Genomic DNA, 18,598 nt, shown 5'->3' with positions numbered 1-18,598 from the left:
CTGAGTAAATAGAAGCTTCTACACTTGCCCACAGTAATTCTTTGTTGCTTGTCTCTCTGCTGTGAATTGATTTGAACACTCTCAGTTATGCATTATATGTTGTATGTTACATGAAGAGCCTCTGCTTAACAACAGCAGGCACCTTAAAGAAGGATTTGATTAATGGTTCTACTGGCAAGTTGTTTACAGTGCACTTACTCTGATAGTGTTTACAAAAAGGTTGTGAAGGCCAGAAGTTAAAAAGTTTTTTGAATAAAATGTATCTTTATATTTTACTTTATTTTGAATAACTTAAAGACTGTACAGTTCTTAGGTAACAATTACTGGTAGGTTATTTTTCAGGTAAAATCAGACAAAACTATAGTCAGACACCCCTCTAAGTTTAATACCATAAACTCATTGCTATGGCACAAATTCCCTTTCCCAACCTTAGCCATGAATTAGCATTACATCTCCACTGGCACAAATCATTGTTTGTAAACTAACTTCAACCCCAGTCTGAGAAAACCTTGATTGTATTGATGTAGATGCAATGTTAAAACATGGTAAAAGACTGAGAAGGAAGGGACAATGGATGTTGAAGCAGAGAGCATGGGTTCATGGCTCAGTCCCACATGGTTAAGAGACCATTATAATTACACTTAATTGGGTTTGCATAGTATATTTCCAGAATTCTCTTCCATATCAAAATTACATGTAATCCAGTTAACTTTTGTGGAAGTTGTTTGCTACCACCCAGAACTGTACAGAAATTTTTCCCATGAAAGAAACAGTCAGGCATGCATATTCCACTGCTACAAAGGAAAATTATTTTCTACTGAAAATTTAAGCAAAATGTAAGTGAAATGCCTATTATCGTCTTAAGGAAAATTCTAGACATGTGAATAAATAGAAATATCTAGGTACAACGCAAACAGAGAAACCAAGAAAAGAGAATGGAAACATAGGAACAAGAAAAGCAAAAGCCATGGAACCACAATGAATTGCTACTCTAATATGCCTGAAGTCACTTGCATGTACTAGGAATGGGGTAGCTAAGGACGCTAAAAGATCATAGTCTTCCCAAATGATTATTATTACAGGCATCCCCCCTGAATCAGCACATTCAGTCAGATGGGGGGGAAGCGCTCCTCGCTCATTACAGCACCTTTGTTTTTCATTAGTAGCACTTGAAGCATGGGTGTTTCTTGCTTAATCAAGGAACATTCTGCTTAACTGAAAAATGTGATATGCAAGCATAAGAACATAAGAACAGCCCCACTGGATCAGGCCATAGGCCCATCTAGTCCAGCTTCCTGTATCTCACAGCGGCCCACCAAATGCCCCAGGGAGCACACCAGATAACAAGAGACCTCATCCTGGTGCCCTCCCCTACATCTGGCATTCTGACTTAACCCATTTCTAAAATTATTATTATTATTATTATTAACAGTATTTATATACCGCTTTTCAACTAAAAGTTCACAAAGCGGTTTACAGAGAAAAATCAAATAACTAAATGGCTCCCTGTCCCAAAAGGGCTCACAATCTAAAAAGATGCAAATGAATACCAGCAGACAGCCACTAGAACAGACAGTGCTGGGGTGAGCCCTTTTCAGGAGGTTGCGCATACACATCATGGCTTGTACCCCATAATGGATTTTTCCTCCAGAAACTTGTCCAATCCTCTTTTAAAGGTGTCTAGGCTAGACGCCAGCACCACATCCTGTGGCAAGGAGTTCCACAGACCGACCACACGCTGAGTAAAGAAATATTTTCTTTTGTCTGTCCTAACCCGCCCAACACTCAATTTTAGTGGATGTCCCCTGGTTCTGGTATTATGTGAGAGTGTAAAGAGCATCTCCCTATCCACTCTGTCCATCCCCTGCATAATTTTGTATGTCTCAATCATGTCCCCCCTCAGGCGTCTCTTTTCTAGGCTGAAGAGGCCCAAATGCCGTAGCCTTTCCTCATAAGGAAGGTGCCCCAGCCCCATAATCATCTTCGTCGCTCTCTTTTGCACCTTTTCCATTTCCACTATGCCTTTTATGAGATGCGGCGACCAGAACTGGACACAATACTCCAGGTGTGGCCTTACCACTCCAGGTGTGGCCTTAAAAGCAAAAATGTGATGTCCCTGCACGCTACAGGGAGGAGACTAACCGAACATTAACAGGAAGCAGGACAGTTCCTGCATCCTGTTAACATTTGGTTAGTCTACCTCTAGCACAAAGTCTGGTTGTTTGCACATCACGTTCTTAAGTTAAGCAAGACTATTCTTTGGTTAAGCAAGAAACACCTGTGCTTCAAGAAGTACTAATGAAAATTACATAACAAAAGTAATGGGTGCAAAGGGGGGCTGCTATTCCTCCCACCCTGTGGTCTCCAGCTTACACCAAGAAAAAACAGGCACCAATTTGGCTTCTCCTAGCCTAAGCAAAGCTTGCTTGGTCTTCCCACCTCCCTTCTTAAAAGGGAGAAGTACAAGAATCCACTACAAACACAGGAAATCCCACTGGAATGGCATACACTAGACCAGTGGTTCCCAAACTTTTTTGATGCCATAGAGGCTGCTGCCTGATTTATAAATATAATGGAGATTGGGTAGCAGTGCTCCCCCCCGCAGCAGCTTGTTTAGGCCTTGATGCATATAACCTAATCTGCCCTGTCAGTTATGCGACCTAATAAAAATTGGGTCACAACCCACTGGTGGGTCCTGAAGCCATGGTTTGTGAACCATTGCACTAGACCATTCTACTTCATTCCCATGATTCCAATTCAGTGTATCAATGAATTGCGTGGCTCGCTTTGGAGATAATGCACTGAGCAACCTGGTGGCAAGGACTCCTGGATCCTTCTGAGAGTCAGTTGTGGAGAAAGGCTGCAGAGGAACCTGTTGGTTAAAGCATATTGGAAGAGAAAGAAAAGACTCTCCTCCTGTCTCATTCCCTCTGCAAATGACTGTACAATTGTAATCATACCAAAACCATATGTGCTAAATGGTATGATTAGAGAATTGCTTGCAATGTCTGAATAAACTTTGGACAGTCTCCTAACTCTTGATTTAAAAGCTACAATCTCCTTGCTTTTTGATGAAATAATGCAATTTTTTGATAATGCATTTGGAACAAAAAAAAGGTGTATGTGTATCCATAAAGTTTATAATCTATCCTAATCAAATGCATAGGGCAGTTGTAAAAAGGAGAAAAAAATATTTCAGCTAAATTGATATCAGACAGCATGAGCATTTTATACTATAGTTTCTAACTTGAACTATGCTACCAGTAGTACTACTGCTATTCTGTTGGCTCAACTGCTCTGCTATACAGTGGTGCCTCGCATAACGAATGCCTCGTGCACTGAAAAACTCGCAGAATGAAAGCGTTTTGCGATTTTTGGTGAATCGCACAACAAATTTTTATGACCCGTGCTTCGCAAGATGAATTTTTTTGTTTTGTTTTGGTTTGTTTTAAGGGGGGGATCTTCATGCCAGTTTATGCTCACATTCACCCTAAGAAGGGGGGGGATCTTCATGCCAGTTTATGCTCACATTCACCCTAAGGAAGGGGGAGGATCATCATGCCAGTTTATGCTCACATTCACCCTAAGGAAGGATGATGAGTTCTTGGGGTTTCCTCGCGCAGCAGCGGGTCAGTCAGCATCCCTCCCTCCCTCTCACACACACACTTACGCTCTCTTCACCACCCCTCACTCACTCACAGGGCCAGGCTCCTGTATGCCTGTCAAGGGTTGCACGTTCTTGCTCCTGCCCGTTTTTGTGCCCCCCGCAAGCCTGGAGCATCACAGCCTCTCTTTCCCCAAGCCTGGAGCATCCCAGCCTCTCTCTTCCCCCCCCCCTGCAAGCCTGGAGCATCCCAGCCTCTCTCTTCCCCACCCCCCTGCAAGCCTGGAGCATCGCAGCCTCTCTCTTCCCCCCCCCCCCCGCAAACCTGGAGCATCCCAGCCTCTCTCCCCCCAAGCCTGGAGCATCGCAGCCTCTCTTTCCCCCCACCCCAAGCCTGGAGCATCACAACTTCTCTGCAACACAAACACTTTCCCCCCTCTCTCACACACACAGGCTGCCCCCTTCTCTTACACACACAGATGGTCTGCCCCCCCCCACACACACACAGCAGGGGAGGGGTGCCTTCAGTCACCTCATCCAGCACCTGAATGTAAGATCTGAAGCACCTGAATGTAAGCACCTGAAAGATCCCCAGCAACCTGCCATTGCAGCCTGCCCCCCCCCCCCCCGCGCAAGCCTGATCCCATTCACCCTAAGAAGGGGGGATCTTCATGTCAGTTTATGATCCCGTCCACCCTAGTAAGGGGAGGATCTTCATGTCAGTTTATGATCACATTCACCCTAAGGAAGGGGGAGGAAGACAGCGAAGAAAGTGATGTCAGTGATTGTGAGCAAATGAGCTTCATAAATTCTGACTCTAGCGATGATGAGTTCCTGGGGTTTCCAGAAAACTAGAGTACTCAAACCTTTAAGTCTCTCCATTTGTTAATGACAGTGATAATGGTTCTTAATGCCACTGTTGACTGCTATTCACTTTACATGGAGCGAAAAATACAGTATGTCTTTAAAGAGCACTTAATAAACACTTTGTAAACCAAATTTGACTTTGTTCTATTTTTTGCCCATAGGAACGCATTAATTAAATTTCAATGCATTCCTATGGGAAAACGCGCTTCGCAAAACGAAAAACTCGCATAACGAAAGGACTCGCGGAACGAATTAATTCTGTTAAGCGAGGCACCACTGTACCTTGAAAGTAGCATAGGAAATGGTCTTCTATTGAGTCTGCTCATTGATCTATGAAGTTCCATATAGAAGACAGCAGTTCCCATAGTTCTAGGCAGACATCTTACCTAGATCTATTGGGGAGAACTCAAGGATTGAATGTGTAAACTATAGCAAATAAAGCATATGCTATTCTACTAAGCTACAACCTTATTACCCAAATAGCTTTCAGGTGATCAGAAATACTGTACAGCACCAGGCAGGGATGGGGTAAGACTTGGATGATTTGGACTGGAGTCGTGAAAACATGCATTTTTCACAACTCATACGGACTTACATCATGCGTGTTAAAACCTTGGGCACTGACTAGGACTCAGGGGTTTTACCCTAACTCTTGAATAGACTTGAGACAAGACTCACTTTTGTGAGGCTTGTGACTCTTGTTTTGTATGTGTGTGTGCTTGCTTGCTTGCCCCCACTTCCAGGGCTTGGTTTGTTTTCAAAATGACCCAGACTCGAGTCAAAATGACTTGAAATATGTCTATGGATGGGTTGCAATGGCTGCAGTTATGACTTGTGGGCAACTTGAATCAAGGAGGGGAAGAGACTTGTGAGTTGACTTGAGTCTTGGTGTTGTGGCTCTGGCACATCCCCTGATATCAGGTGAACAGGTATATAGCCCAATCCATCGTAATTCCCACTGCAGCAATGCAATGGTGCCAACTCAATGTCTGTTGAATTCTGCAGGGGAGTTTTGACATCTTGAGGCCTCCTTGGTGTAAGGGAACATTTGTTCCCTTGCCCCAGGTAAGCCCCAGCTGCTGCTAGTTCAACCTGCACCTGCACCTGTGATATCACTGGTGCAGGTCTGTGTTGGTTATGATGATGATGATGATGATGATGATGATGATATTTGTATCCTGCCCTTCTCCATAAAAGGGACCCAGGGCGGCTCACAACATATAAAAACAGTTTTAAAAAGCATGATTTAACAATATAAAAACATATTAAAAACACATTAACAGAAGCCATAAAAACAGTAGTCAGAATAAGAATAAAAAGAGCATAAAACAGCAAGTCATAGAGGAATTCAGCCTGTAAAAAGAAACTAAAAGATGTATAAAAAAGTTAAGAAGGCCATGGAATCAGAAGGCTTGTTTAAAAAACAGGGTCTTCAGGCCTCGCCGAAAAAACTCAAGAGAGGGAGCCATTCTCAAGTCAAGGGGAAGGGAGTTCCACAACGTTGGTGCCACTATTGAGTAGGCCCTATTTCTTGCCACCGCCCCACGAACCTCCTTGGGCGGCAGCACTTGTAAAAAGGCCTTCTCTGATGATCTGAGAGGATGAGCTGGATTGTACGGGAGTAGGCGATCTCTAAGATAGCCTGGCCCAGAGCAGTATAGGGCTTTAAAGGTCAAAACCAGCACCTTGTATTGGGCCCGGAAACGAATGGGCAGCCAGTGTAGTCCCCGGAGAAGCAGACTGACCGAGTCAAACCGCCTACCTCCAGTGACCACATGGGCCGCCGCATTCTGCGCTAATTGCAGTTTCCGAACCGTCTTCAGGGGCAGCCCCACATAAAGCGCGTTACAATAATCTAACCTTGATGTCACCGTAGCATGGATCACCATGTTCAGGTCTGCACGATCCAAGTACGGACGCAGCTGGCGCACCAGCCGAAGCTGAATGAAGGCCCCCCTAGCCACAGCTGCCACCTGGGAATCCAGGAGCAACTGCGAGTTCAGGTGGACCCCCAAGCTGCGGACCTGCTCCTTCAGAGGGAGTGCAACCCCATTCAGAGCAAGCCAATAATCCAGCACCTGCATCGAGGATTTCCAAACCAGGAGAGCCTCTGTCTTATCCGGATTTAATTTCAGCTTGTTAGCCCCCATCCAGATCCTCACTGCTTCCAGACAGTGCTCCAGGCCCTCAACCGCCACCCTGGAGTCTGGGGGAAAGGAGACTATGATGGTGGATCAGGTCCAGAAAAGGAGTTAAGATTGGGCAGATGCCACTGCTGTCAAACACACCTTCTTCCATGGCGTTATCTGCTCTCTACCCTGCCCCATCTCCTCCTCACTTCATCTACCATGTTCCACCCCTCCTTGCTTGCCTCCTGACCCCTGCATGGCCTTTTATCCATGGGCAGGTGTCTTTGGTCCATCTATGCATGGACTCAGCTGCATGCAGCAGCAACCAGGCTGCATGCTCCAGCAGTGTCACTTTTGCAACAGCCACGGAGCACATTATGCTGGCATAATGCACCCATAGGATTGGGCCATTCATTTACCAGAATTAAAATCTGTTTGTGGGTGCACAGTAGCACGAAGCTCATTGCTAGTCCACCATTTTCAACTTTATCTTCCCCTTTTAATACATCATGCAACAGATATTCCCTCAGTGGACGCCTATTAATTCTCAGCCCCACTGTTCTAACACAGAGTTGTTCTTGCTTCACTATAATTTCATCCTCCAACTCTATTTCTCCCATTTCTTACCCCCTCAGCATTATAGTTTAGTTCTTGATAGCATTTCCTTGATCTTCGTATACTCCTTCAGTTTCCAAGTATCAATTAAGAATATACTTAAGTTCTCCAAACCCATCATTCTTCTACTACACACAAACAAACTACTAATGGTTCTTAGATAATCTAAAGAGTTAATAAACAGTTTCTAGATAAAGGATTCTTAACCAGGGGTCCAGGAATGGGCTTGGGGGTGGGTGTCTGTGAACCAGGCACAAAAAAACTGAGTATGTGTTTCTGCATTTGGGGGGAGGGGAACTTTGTAGCTGTCATCATATTCCTAAGGGGGTGCATGACCCAAACAGTTTTGACAACCCCTGCTCAGAGGTAAGTAGACAAAGGTGAGCCAGTCTAAAGTATTATCAGCAAGGTTCAATGGCAAGCAAATAATTCCCACAAAACATTGTCCCTATTACACTTCTATTAAATACCCCCAAAGACACAAAATTAGCTATGATAGGCTGACATTCAACTTTACATTTTGAACAGCTGATGGATATACACTTTTAAAGATGATTATTTTAGTTTCTCAGCAAGCTGGTCAAATAAATGATTTCCCCTAATTCAAAACAAAGTTTCAGCATTTCAGTTAGTAAATATCATCATCAGTAAATACGCTACTATTAGTACGCAAATCCTTTGTGTCAAATCCAGTGAGCCATTTTTTAATGTAACCAACATGCAGTGATGCCCATTTGTTACCTGTAACTCTGAAGCCTATCCAGGAAAAAGCTGAGAAAAAGTCTCTTGTAAGCAACTGCTCACCTATATGGACTCCGCTGTTGTGACCAGCACATTCAGCTTCCTCTGGATGGTGTAAAAGCATACAGAACAAAAGCCAAGAAATAAAGCAGAATAGTTAGAAGCCCAGCCATAAATGCAAAAGAAGAATTACTTAAAAATGACAACTGTACAAAGCATAGCACAAAAAGCCTTCAATATGCCGTTGCTTAAAAGTAAATCAATGCATTGTTCTATAATTGAACAAGAGATTCTGGAATAGAGCAGCATGCATACTTAACTTTTTGCCTTTTTATTGCCTTTTTCATGACAGCAAATAAAGTATTTTTAAAAGGTATTCTACTTCATATTTTATTACAAGATAAAGCATACAATAGCTGAAACACAAAGATAAAGAATTTTACAAAGAATATTAAGAGCTTTTGTATTTGGCTCAATGGATCAGACAGAAAGGTGTTTTTTTTTTGACAAACCTCTGTTCAGCACAAAGTAGTACTGATGCTTTTTTAAGATATCAGAGATTCTTCGATAAAACAAATTACAGTTTTCTAGGTTTTATAAATTATTTAAAGAAATCAGTAAGCAACAACAGTTAAATAAAAATGGTAACAGCAAAACATGCTATAGAGTTTTTGGGAGGGGAAAAAACCCCAAACACTGTAAAACTTGCACAGGGAAATTGTGCTCCAAAGATGCATTCCTTAAGACTTGCAATAATTGAGTCTTAATACAAAACATACCAACTTGCTTTACACCTGTAGACTTTGTACAGTCATGAAAACTAGACTGACACCATCTTTATCCTAAATGATATGTTTTGAATCAACATATCTGCTTTTTCTCAGGTTTATTTGCTTATATTCAAGAAGTATTAGCACACATTTGCTCCTAAGTGAACCAACATAATCCATATAGGTTTCAGGAGGTGAATCTGTTGTATTAGGGACCTAGAATTCTTCTAAGTGGGACCCAAGTAAAAGAGAGAGACCCCGCCCCCATTTCTGGCAGTGAAATAACACATACGGAACTATATCAATAACTAAGTTGTTAGTTGTTATTACTAAGCCTTCAGTAATCTGTGGTGCTAGTATTCTAATCGCCTCTAAAGCAGAGATGGTCTAGTTCACTTTTCACAATATCTCTGCATCTAGCAGGTGAACTTGTACATGTACCTTCGATTTCCTCTGATAAGCAGAAAGGGAAAAATAGGAGGCAAAGTGATTACATGGACTGAAGAGACAATGAAAGAATGAGAATTTAAAAGCTAAGGAAAGCACACCTACCACACTCAACTGTTTCCTCAGTTTAGAATAGCCAAAAAAGCAAGCAGACATGATTTACATTTTAACAACACTTAGAAATAGGAAAAAATGTATAGCTGAATAGCACAAAGAACAAGATAATATCAACTCAAATTTTTGAAAAACTGTCTCTACCCAATTATACTTTTTATGGTGGGGGGAGAGAACCGAAAGAACCCCACTTAAAATTTGATGACATAGATGCAACACTACTTTTCTTTGCCACTGATAAAGAGCTTTGGGAAGAGAATCACACATTTTCTTCCCTAGTCCCTTTCCCTTTTGGGCATTAATTTCCATTCTGACTCTCACCATGGTTCACTGTTGTGGCTGCACTACCACTAGCTATGGTTAACATTCACCTGGATAAGTTCATAATCAGGAATGAGTAACCAACTTCACACTTAGGTTTCAAATCCTAGGTTACAAGCACACACCCAATTTAACACTGTACAGATGGGGCCTGAGAACAGACACCCCCCCCCCCGTGGATACCAAAAATTGTGGATAAGTGAATCCACTATCTTCAATCTTATGTCCTCCAAAGGTGACCAGAGTGGTCACCTCCGGAAGGCTTTCTGAAGCCTGCAGAGGTAACAGGCAGACACACACTGCCTCTGAGGGCTTCAGAAAGTCCTCCAGAGGTGACAGAAGCACAGCTCAATGACATATCATGTTGTGGGAGAAATTAGCACACAGGAGAAAGCAAAGGAACACACAATCCAACAGCTTGTTCCAGATCTCTTAGCAGTGTATTAAGTCTGCACTGCCCTGAACACAACAGTTTATCCACCTGGGGCAAAAAACCCCCACTACTTTAAATACTTAAATTGTGTTTAGTAAGAGAAGGAAATAAAAGCCACTTCATATTTCAAAATCATTAAACACTAAGGTTGACTTAACGCTTGTGCCAGTTGCTCAACTTTCTCCCTTACCATCTTTTCCCCTTGTCCTGTTTGCCATCCTGTGATGCGCTTGCGTTCTTTGCCTATTTTCTCTGCTTGCTTGCCCTCACCCACCCACCCACTTCTAGCATTAGTGACTCCCAATGCAGAGTTTTGTTTTCTGGTGTAGAGAGAGTACAAAAAAGAGGTTTATCAATTTATAAGGAACATGTTTACACCGTGCCCCTTTAAAGTACAAAGATGCAGTGAATAGTAAAGAACTAGGAATCTCTCTGATTCAATTATTATAAAGAGACAACTATTACATTTAAAGTGCTCTTCACAAGTGACACACACAACACATACTGCTATGCAAAACAACATCCTTACAGATGGACACAATTCCTTAGCTCTGCCATACCTGCCTTCTTTTACCCAGAAAAGGTTGAGTTGCACAACTGATAGAAACAAATAAGAGAACAAAGTTCAACTGGAACTTAAAAAAATGGAAGTAGGCAATAATTTCATTCAGAGAGGGCTCATTCATCTTAAGTACTATGACTAATGTTAATTATTCTTATACTTGGCATGGATATATATACTGTTAGAATTTCTGTTAGAAATTCTGTTAGAATTTCTGTTAGAATGAACAGAAAAGGATGCAGCACACAGAAAATAGTTGCAAGCGATGATAGGAAACATAACGGTACTGAAGAAATAACCCACAAACTGGAAACAATATTTTTTTCTTCACAGTAAGGTTGATTCCTGATGGATAAACAGAGAGATACTATCAGATGCCACAAATGTCTGTCTCATACTACTCCAGCATGCATTTGTTTCAGGGCTACCTGTGAAGTTGCTGCTTTGTACATACAGCAGATGTACAGCTGTGTGCAATATGTTCTAAAGAAAGCAGACTGCACAATGGTTCAATTTTAATACAGAGCAGCAATCCACAAATGTCACAGATCAATCTGAAACACCTCCATGCTAAACCAGCACAAGCAGGATCATGCAATATGTAATGACATGGAAAGATTTGTCTTAGAAGAGATAAAGCCTAAAAGTGGTGATGCATTAAAAAAAATACTAAAATTCAACAGTGCACTCTTCTGTTGAGCAACACTGAAAAGACTGAGGATTGGGTTAGTACTGCATCCACAGCAGCAGCAAGTACTTCAATATAATTAGCATATTACCTAGACTTCATGTTGAGTCTTTGTATCCATGAGGGTTCCGTTCCCAGAACTCATGTGGATGGCAACAATTACGTTAAAGCAAATCCATTTTAAAAAAACAATGTTCCTTTGCCCAGCAATTTAAAAACAGCCCTGCTGACCTTTGTAATGCATCAGGCAATCAGTCTCTCTCCAGGCACTTAAAAAGGCTTCACTCCGAGGTAGCAGCGAGAGGCAGTGGCCACCAGGAGCTGCAGCACAGGAAAAGAATGGAGGAGGTGGTAATCATTACCACTTAGCATTCTTTCACATGCTGAGGGAAGGGAAGGGTCACTTGCCCTGACCGGTTCTAAGAAGCTGTTCTAAGCGCCTGGAGAGAGAATGACTGATGGATTGCACAGGCCAACGCACATTTTGCTTCCTTAAATGTTACACCAATTCCTGGGTATATCTGGGGTGCTGATTCCAAAAATGGCATCCGTTTTCCCTTACACGTCTAGTTTTGGAGATATAGTATAGCCTCATTAGTGAATGGTTCAAGTAGCTTCCTCATGAGGAAGTCTACACCATGGCTTCCTCATGAGGAAGCTGCTTGTTCACTAATGAGGCTATACTGTATCTCCAAAACTAGATGTGACAGGGCAAAACAGATGCCATTTTTGGAATCAGCACCCCAAATTCATATCAAACCACCATAAAGTTTGGGAAAAACTTTTCTGACCCTCAGTTTTGTAGGCCTGTGTTGCCTGCTGGCTTCCCTCTCTCTCCCACATTAATGAGGCTATTGTTAAACATCTTTTTTTTCCTTTAATTGAAAGGACACTTCTCATTGCGTTGAGATAAAACTGTGGGTGAAAAAATGCATGGATAACAGGTTATAGCTGTATTGATGTATCCAATCCAATCTAAAATCTTTATTGGCACAACAGATAATACACAAAACCAACAATAACTAGCAAATAACATAACAAAACAACAGCAAAAACTTGACTAAAACATTATTAAATTCCAGCCGCTTACAATGTCTCTGCATGATAAGCTGGATATAATAAACTACACTCTTGGTCAAATCCTTATTAGTTCCTCTCAGCAAGTATTGAATTGCATCCTTATTGGCCCAGCCGAGATGGAAAGGAGAAAAAAGTTCAAATAATGCAGGCGAATATCCTGGTACCAGATACAATAAAACAGCATGTGCTTGCAATGATTCAACAGCCCCCTGATCACATGCACACACTCTCAACTCTGGGGCTAAACTACTAAACCTGCCCATCAAGATACTAGAAGGTGTGACATTACATCTAGCCCTGGTAAACACCTATCAATCGAGAGGGTGAGCCAAAAAATACAAGTAATCTGGCGTCTCACCTTAGTGTAGATCCACTACACTATTTTTTAAAAATATTGATGTAAATTACAGTCAAATATTTATTAAATTCCATGTAGTGAAAATGAGAAAATAGAAAAATACAATTTAGTTCACATTTAAGATCAATATGCATAATTAAATATTTTGGAGGTATTATTTATTTTTTATTATATTTTCATTATAATTATTTATTATTTGAGGTACTTATTAAATCTCAGATAAATTAATTTTTGTCGACCCCAATACAAAATGCTAGTTCTAGATGATAGTTATTCTATATCCTACAAATAGGACATTTCTTCTTCCCAGTGACAATAATGTGCCATAACTTAAATATAGAAGCAATCTATGTTATTATGGCAAAATTCATGGTTATGTTAGAAAGTTGTTGTTTCAGTTGATATTATTCCAAGTATGCACAATAGTACATATAACTGAAGAATGCTATTAGTTGAAGGCTCCTGTTTTCTTTTGAAAATACAGGATATAAAATGATCAAGTTTAAACAGAAGAGTTTAAACAGTAATGTGTACAAAAGTCCACATGCAGATATTGCACTGTGAGAATGGTAACCAATTTCATACAAATATGAAATCCTTAAAATTTAATATCTTTAAAATCGAATGCCGTCTTTAAAATACTCATTACATTCTCATGTTGATATGTATTGAATACAAAGCCACTTCACATTTGTGTTCTGAAAATCTTTCAGAATCCGGAATTTCCAGATAACAGCAGCATTTTTTGGAGATGTGCAAACACACACTTTTAAATGAAAGTCATCCTAGACTCTTTATCAACAGTTTTCCTCTGTGTAAACCTTTCTTCAGAAACCTAGATTTCCACAAATAGTATATACAGTATGGATTCAATGCATGCACTTCAAAGTAACAGCAGCTGATGCTACAGTACTGTGTTGTTTTTTTTAAGTAACTGGGGTTTGGCTTTATGTATTCAATGTGTATATAAGTTTCTTTCTGGATGACTTCTAATAAAATAAACAAAGCAATGAAATGCTTTGATGTCTAAGAAACAGACAGTAGAAAATAGAAAAGTTAAATAGAAAAGTTATACAATGTAATACTAGGTGACCAAAGAGCTACACATTTAAGTGTAGTTTTAGCTCACGCTTTCTGATTCAACTGAACGGCACCACTGAGATGTCACAGAACAACATAGATTACATGCTTTCATAGGAGGAGTATTAACCTAGTCAGCTGCTAACGGGTTCCATTATATCTGAAAACCTTTTAAAATGACCTTTTCTTTCAGCTCTGCCTCCATCAGATTCCCATTTCAATGTCAAGCAATTCCAGTGGCCTTCCCAGCACAGCAACTGCTCCCAGAATCTCTTGAAACACTAGCAGTATTGCAGCTATGCTACAGGGTAGACACAATGTGACATGATGGTACCATGGACCAAGGAAGGCATGCACAGAAGGCATCAATGCAGAAAGAAATGGAGACCCTCGAAACGTGCACTGAAGATTTATTCAGCCTAGTGCGGTTTGAGCTAGATCACCATTCTCATTTCTATGAAGGCTAACTGAACCTCCTTTAGACTGTTGGAACTAGTTCTGCAAAGTTTGCATACAGAGAGTGCCATTTCATCATCCTGCCCAACTTCAACTATTATAATCAGAAGTGTTTGTTTCTGGTTAATTAGATAGAATTACAGCCCAAGTCTTATTGAACACAATGGGTTGAGTAAGATAATGATACTTCTAATGATTACAGATTGAGATTAATTATTCGTGTGAGTTCCATTCCAAGCACTAACGTAGATGGCAAAAAACGCACTATAGCAAATCAATTTAAAAAACAAAGTTTCTGTGCTCCAATGATTTAAAAACAGCCTTGATGACCTTTGTGATGTAAGATAAGAAAGAAGAAGACAATCCATCAATCAGTCCTCCTCCAAGGGCTTACAAAGGTGCTTCACTCAGTCCCTCCCTTCACCAATGCAAAATGATCACCCTTTCAAGTGCTCAGGGGGAACAGAGGGGTCCGATGGAGAGAGAAGGACTGATGGATTGTCAGCTGGCTGCCCTCTCTCTCTCATTAAGGAGGCTATTGTTAAACGACTGTTCAGTTTTTTAAACTGATTTTAAAGGGATGCATTTTCTCCCTTCTCCAGGGATCAGCACATTCCTTCTCAGTTGCAGGGGCCATTCGTGCTGAGTCAAATCTGTGTATAAAAAATTCGTGTATAAAGAGGCTGGACCTGTACTATTATTTTATTTACAGTAACATGACCAGACTTCACATTAATCTCCAAAAATTTGCTCTGATCCAATTTCAGTAATGACAGATACACAGAACACAATGTCTGAATACCCTTGTTTCATTTTAATATACATGCCTTAATGTATGCTTTCATAGTATTCCTTTTAGTGCTTGTGTTGTGCATGAAACTTATTTGTTTCTTAAGTAACTAATGTCCCCACCAGCTATACAGATTAAATAAAACAGACAGAAAATTGGTTGAGGAAAAAATAACAGTATAACACAAATCTGGTAGGGTTTAATATGCAGGCACAATATTCCTAGATATGCTCTGAACAGACTTCAAGGCATGATGGTTGTGGTGAGGGAATAGGAATTTGAGAAAGTAACAGATGACTATTTCACATATGTTTTACCCAGAAAATGAATATTTGGTACTTTAGAAGATACTAGGTTCATATTCAGCATCTGTATGATTCTAGGAATGAAAAGCCATTCATAACAATGAAGTCTAACTTCTTGTTTGCAATTTAGGTTGACATAACATTGTGGCATGTTAAACAACTTAGGCACAATCCTGAGTGTGCCTTGGGCTGGCGCAAGTCTCTTGTGCAGGCTCAGGAGGGTCACAAATGTGCCGTAAAGCATGTTTGTGCATCCTCAAGAGTTGGCTGGGCCAGCGCAGGGATGCGTGCCAGCCCGTGGAGGCTGGATACAGGCTGGATACAGGCTGGATACAGGCTCCACGCCAACTCTGACAGGCAGGGTTGGTTCCACCGAGCTCAGCCGACGCAATGGTCTGGGGAGCGTTGGGAGGAGGCATTCCAGGGCAGGCGAGAGAGGGCGGACAGTGGTCCCGGGGGCAGATGGCGGGGCTGGGATCCGGCAGTTATGCTGGATCCCAACCCTGTTCCCTGAGTAGTGCAGAGAGGCTGCAAGCCACTCCACTCTCCTCTGACTTAAGCAACCTCCTGAGGTGGCATAAGTTCGAGGAGACCCATTGGGACTGCAGTGGCTTACCTGGGGGTAAGGGAAAGAGTTTCCAGTGCAACTTAGGGCGCAATCCTGAGTGCTACTTGGGCTGGCACAAGTCCCTTGCGTGGACCAGGAGGGTCACAAACGTGCCCTCCAGCTGAGCCACTTTGGGCCCCTATCTTGCGCTGGATACAGTGCAGGCCTCCTGGTCTGCCTGTTCCAGTGCAAGATAGGATTGCACTGTTATTATTTGAATTGGTTGTCCAGAAAACATTACTGACATGAAGGCATTCTGCATATGACACAGCTTCAGACAGCAAAACAACAACTCTCCTTTAAAGGCATTACCTGTCCTAAAGCACTATTGATTGGGACTATAAACAATTATCAGCATCACTAACTGTTCCAATTCAAGTCATTTTTAAGTGTGGGAGAAGAGAATGATTTCCACATCAAGACAACACACTTACATGATTTTCTATTGGAAATTTTCAAGGGTTGAACCTGTACATCTGATCTTCTCAATGCAAGTCTCCTATAAAGTGGTTTGGGAGAGGAAGAGAAACACAAACTCTTTAGTTTCATTGCTATTTGGGGATTAACACACTAAGTATTGGTCTCCTGAAAACATCCATTTTGAAAACCATATAATTCCAAAATACAATCTACTCAAGTGGTGCAAAATCAAATCTTGAACTCTAATTTCTTTGTGTGTGGGGGGTGTTTAAGTTCTCCAGAACAGCTGCAGTTCTTATTATTACATAGTACATCAATATAGATACAGATACTGATGTACTATTTTCCATATGCTTTTTGTTCCAAACTGGATCAGCAATATTCTATCAGGTTTTGTCATTATTAATCTAACCAGACAAGTAAGGAAATCCAGACTTACTTGGGCAACAACTTACAAAGTTCAGACGTTTCAACACAAGGCAAAAGTTTGAAAGTTTATCGACCGTATAAATCCACGAGGGCAGACATAACTCTATGTTCACTATAATTGTTTTCACATTTTTAGGTATTAGAGAAAAAAAATCTGCTCTGTAACAGCTCACCTTTCCTGGAAATGCTTTGAAGGAATTAAGCCTGCTCTGGGATTGGCATCACCTTCAAGTTTGGCTTGCCACCAAGTTGCATCATCCTGGCTCATGATCTGAAGAATATCACCTTTTCTGAAAGGAAGTCCAGCTTCTTTACAGGGAATTGCATTATCATTACTGGGATCATTGTCAAACAAAGCTTTCATGAAGATCTGGAAGAGGAGTAACTTGCTTATAATTAATATCTTAATGCAATCCCCAATCTCGATTTTAACTGCATAGTGACATACAAACATTAACATACAATTGTAATTTCATATGGGGAGAGAATGCCTTTCAGTTAGACATCTTGTTAAGAACCCCCTCCCTTTCTTCCCCCCCCCCCCGCCCAAACACGAGTTCTTACCTTGCCTTCTTTAGATTGTGTTTCTTCTTTCATACTGGGTATTATTTTGAATGTAATGGCTCCTTGAGACTGAGACTAAAAATATATGGAAGATAAATTAAGCTATTAAATAGAATTTAAACACAAGTAAAAGAACACACAAATTTGGTACCAGGCCAATGCAGTCTGTACAATTAGGAGTCAATCTGATGCTCGTAGATTCCAGTTTATGTCAGGCAGTACTTGGGTATATACACACAGGCCTGATAAGGCATAACTAACAATAGATGTTTGGGCAATTGCTATAAGCATGGACAATTGCTATAAGCATGATCCAGCACTAACGTTGGGATCTTATATAAAGGTACAGAATGGAAAATTTCCTTCTGTGCAGTTTTCCATTTCATTCAAATACAAAAAGCTGTGGTTTGTTCAGTCACAGGTTAGGTAAACAGGGCAAGATATTAATCCCCTAGCTTGATATTCTGGCTCAATAGGTAACCACAGTTTCCAAATTTTGGTTGAAGTGAGGGACTGTGGTTTGTTACAAGGTACATGGTTTAAATCTTCACCTTTATGCATGAGAGGAGGAAAAGGAGAATACAAGCCAGAGATTTGACTTTCTCATGCTCACATCATGATTTGTTATGTCTAAACTAGACCATGATCTTCTTCAGTGTAACAATTACTATTAACATTTCCAGTGCTTATAGTGGTTCAGAATCTCTGGCATAAAGCAACATCTTTTTCTTTCTTATAATTGTGGTATAAGACAGTTGTCATTTTATAATAAACAAATCAAATGAATTGAGTGACAAATACAAAATGAGAGCTTCCCCCCCCCCAATTTTAATCCAAAATGCACTTTCAATAGTGCTATTCTATTTAGTGGCTGTGAATCAAAAGCCAATGAAACATGTGCAAAGGGATCACACTATCAGAGTAGCAATGTGTTTTTTTTCTTCAAACTGTATCATGTCATATCAAACTTCTTTAGAAAAGAAAGGAAATTTCAAACACAATATGCCATGCAGCATAAGGACTACTGCTTCAGCAAAATTTTAATACCACTTTGGCTCATAAAACTAGCTTCGCAGTTCTTTGTATCCTGGGCCCTGTCTAAGTGGAGTGAGCTATTACTCAAGGACTCAAACCTCTTCCAAAGCCTAGCAGCAGAAATCACATCTTTTTAAATACCAGTTGATACATACATGTAACTTCCCCCCAATAGAACTAGGT

General features: G+C 40.9%; 1 protein-coding gene across 7 annotated transcripts in view; it reads right to left on the bottom strand.

Annotated features, from left to right (window-relative positions):
- MPP7 (MAGUK p55 scaffold protein 7) overlaps positions 1–18,598 on the bottom strand; it is a 123,729-nt gene that overhangs the window by 20,795 nt on the left and 84,336 nt on the right. For all 7 annotated transcript variants that reach the window (XM_066627153.1, XM_066627152.1, XM_066627158.1 and 4 more), the window contains 3 exons: positions 17,381–17,455; positions 16,990–17,186; positions 16,402–16,466 (listed from right to left, as the gene is read on the bottom strand). In XM_066627153.1, coding sequence (XP_066483250.1) covers positions 16,402–16,466; positions 16,990–17,186; positions 17,381–17,455 — 337 coding nt within the window. The remainder of the gene's footprint in view (positions 1–16,401; positions 16,467–16,989; positions 17,187–17,380; positions 17,456–18,598) is intronic.

This window comes from Tiliqua scincoides, chromosome 5 (assembly GCF_035046505.1).
Source record: "Tiliqua scincoides isolate rTilSci1 chromosome 5, rTilSci1.hap2, whole genome shotgun sequence".
In the NCBI taxonomy this organism is placed as follows: domain Eukaryota; kingdom Metazoa; phylum Chordata; class Lepidosauria; order Squamata; family Scincidae; genus Tiliqua; species Tiliqua scincoides.
This window is presented reverse-complemented; position numbering and strand designations above follow the sequence as displayed.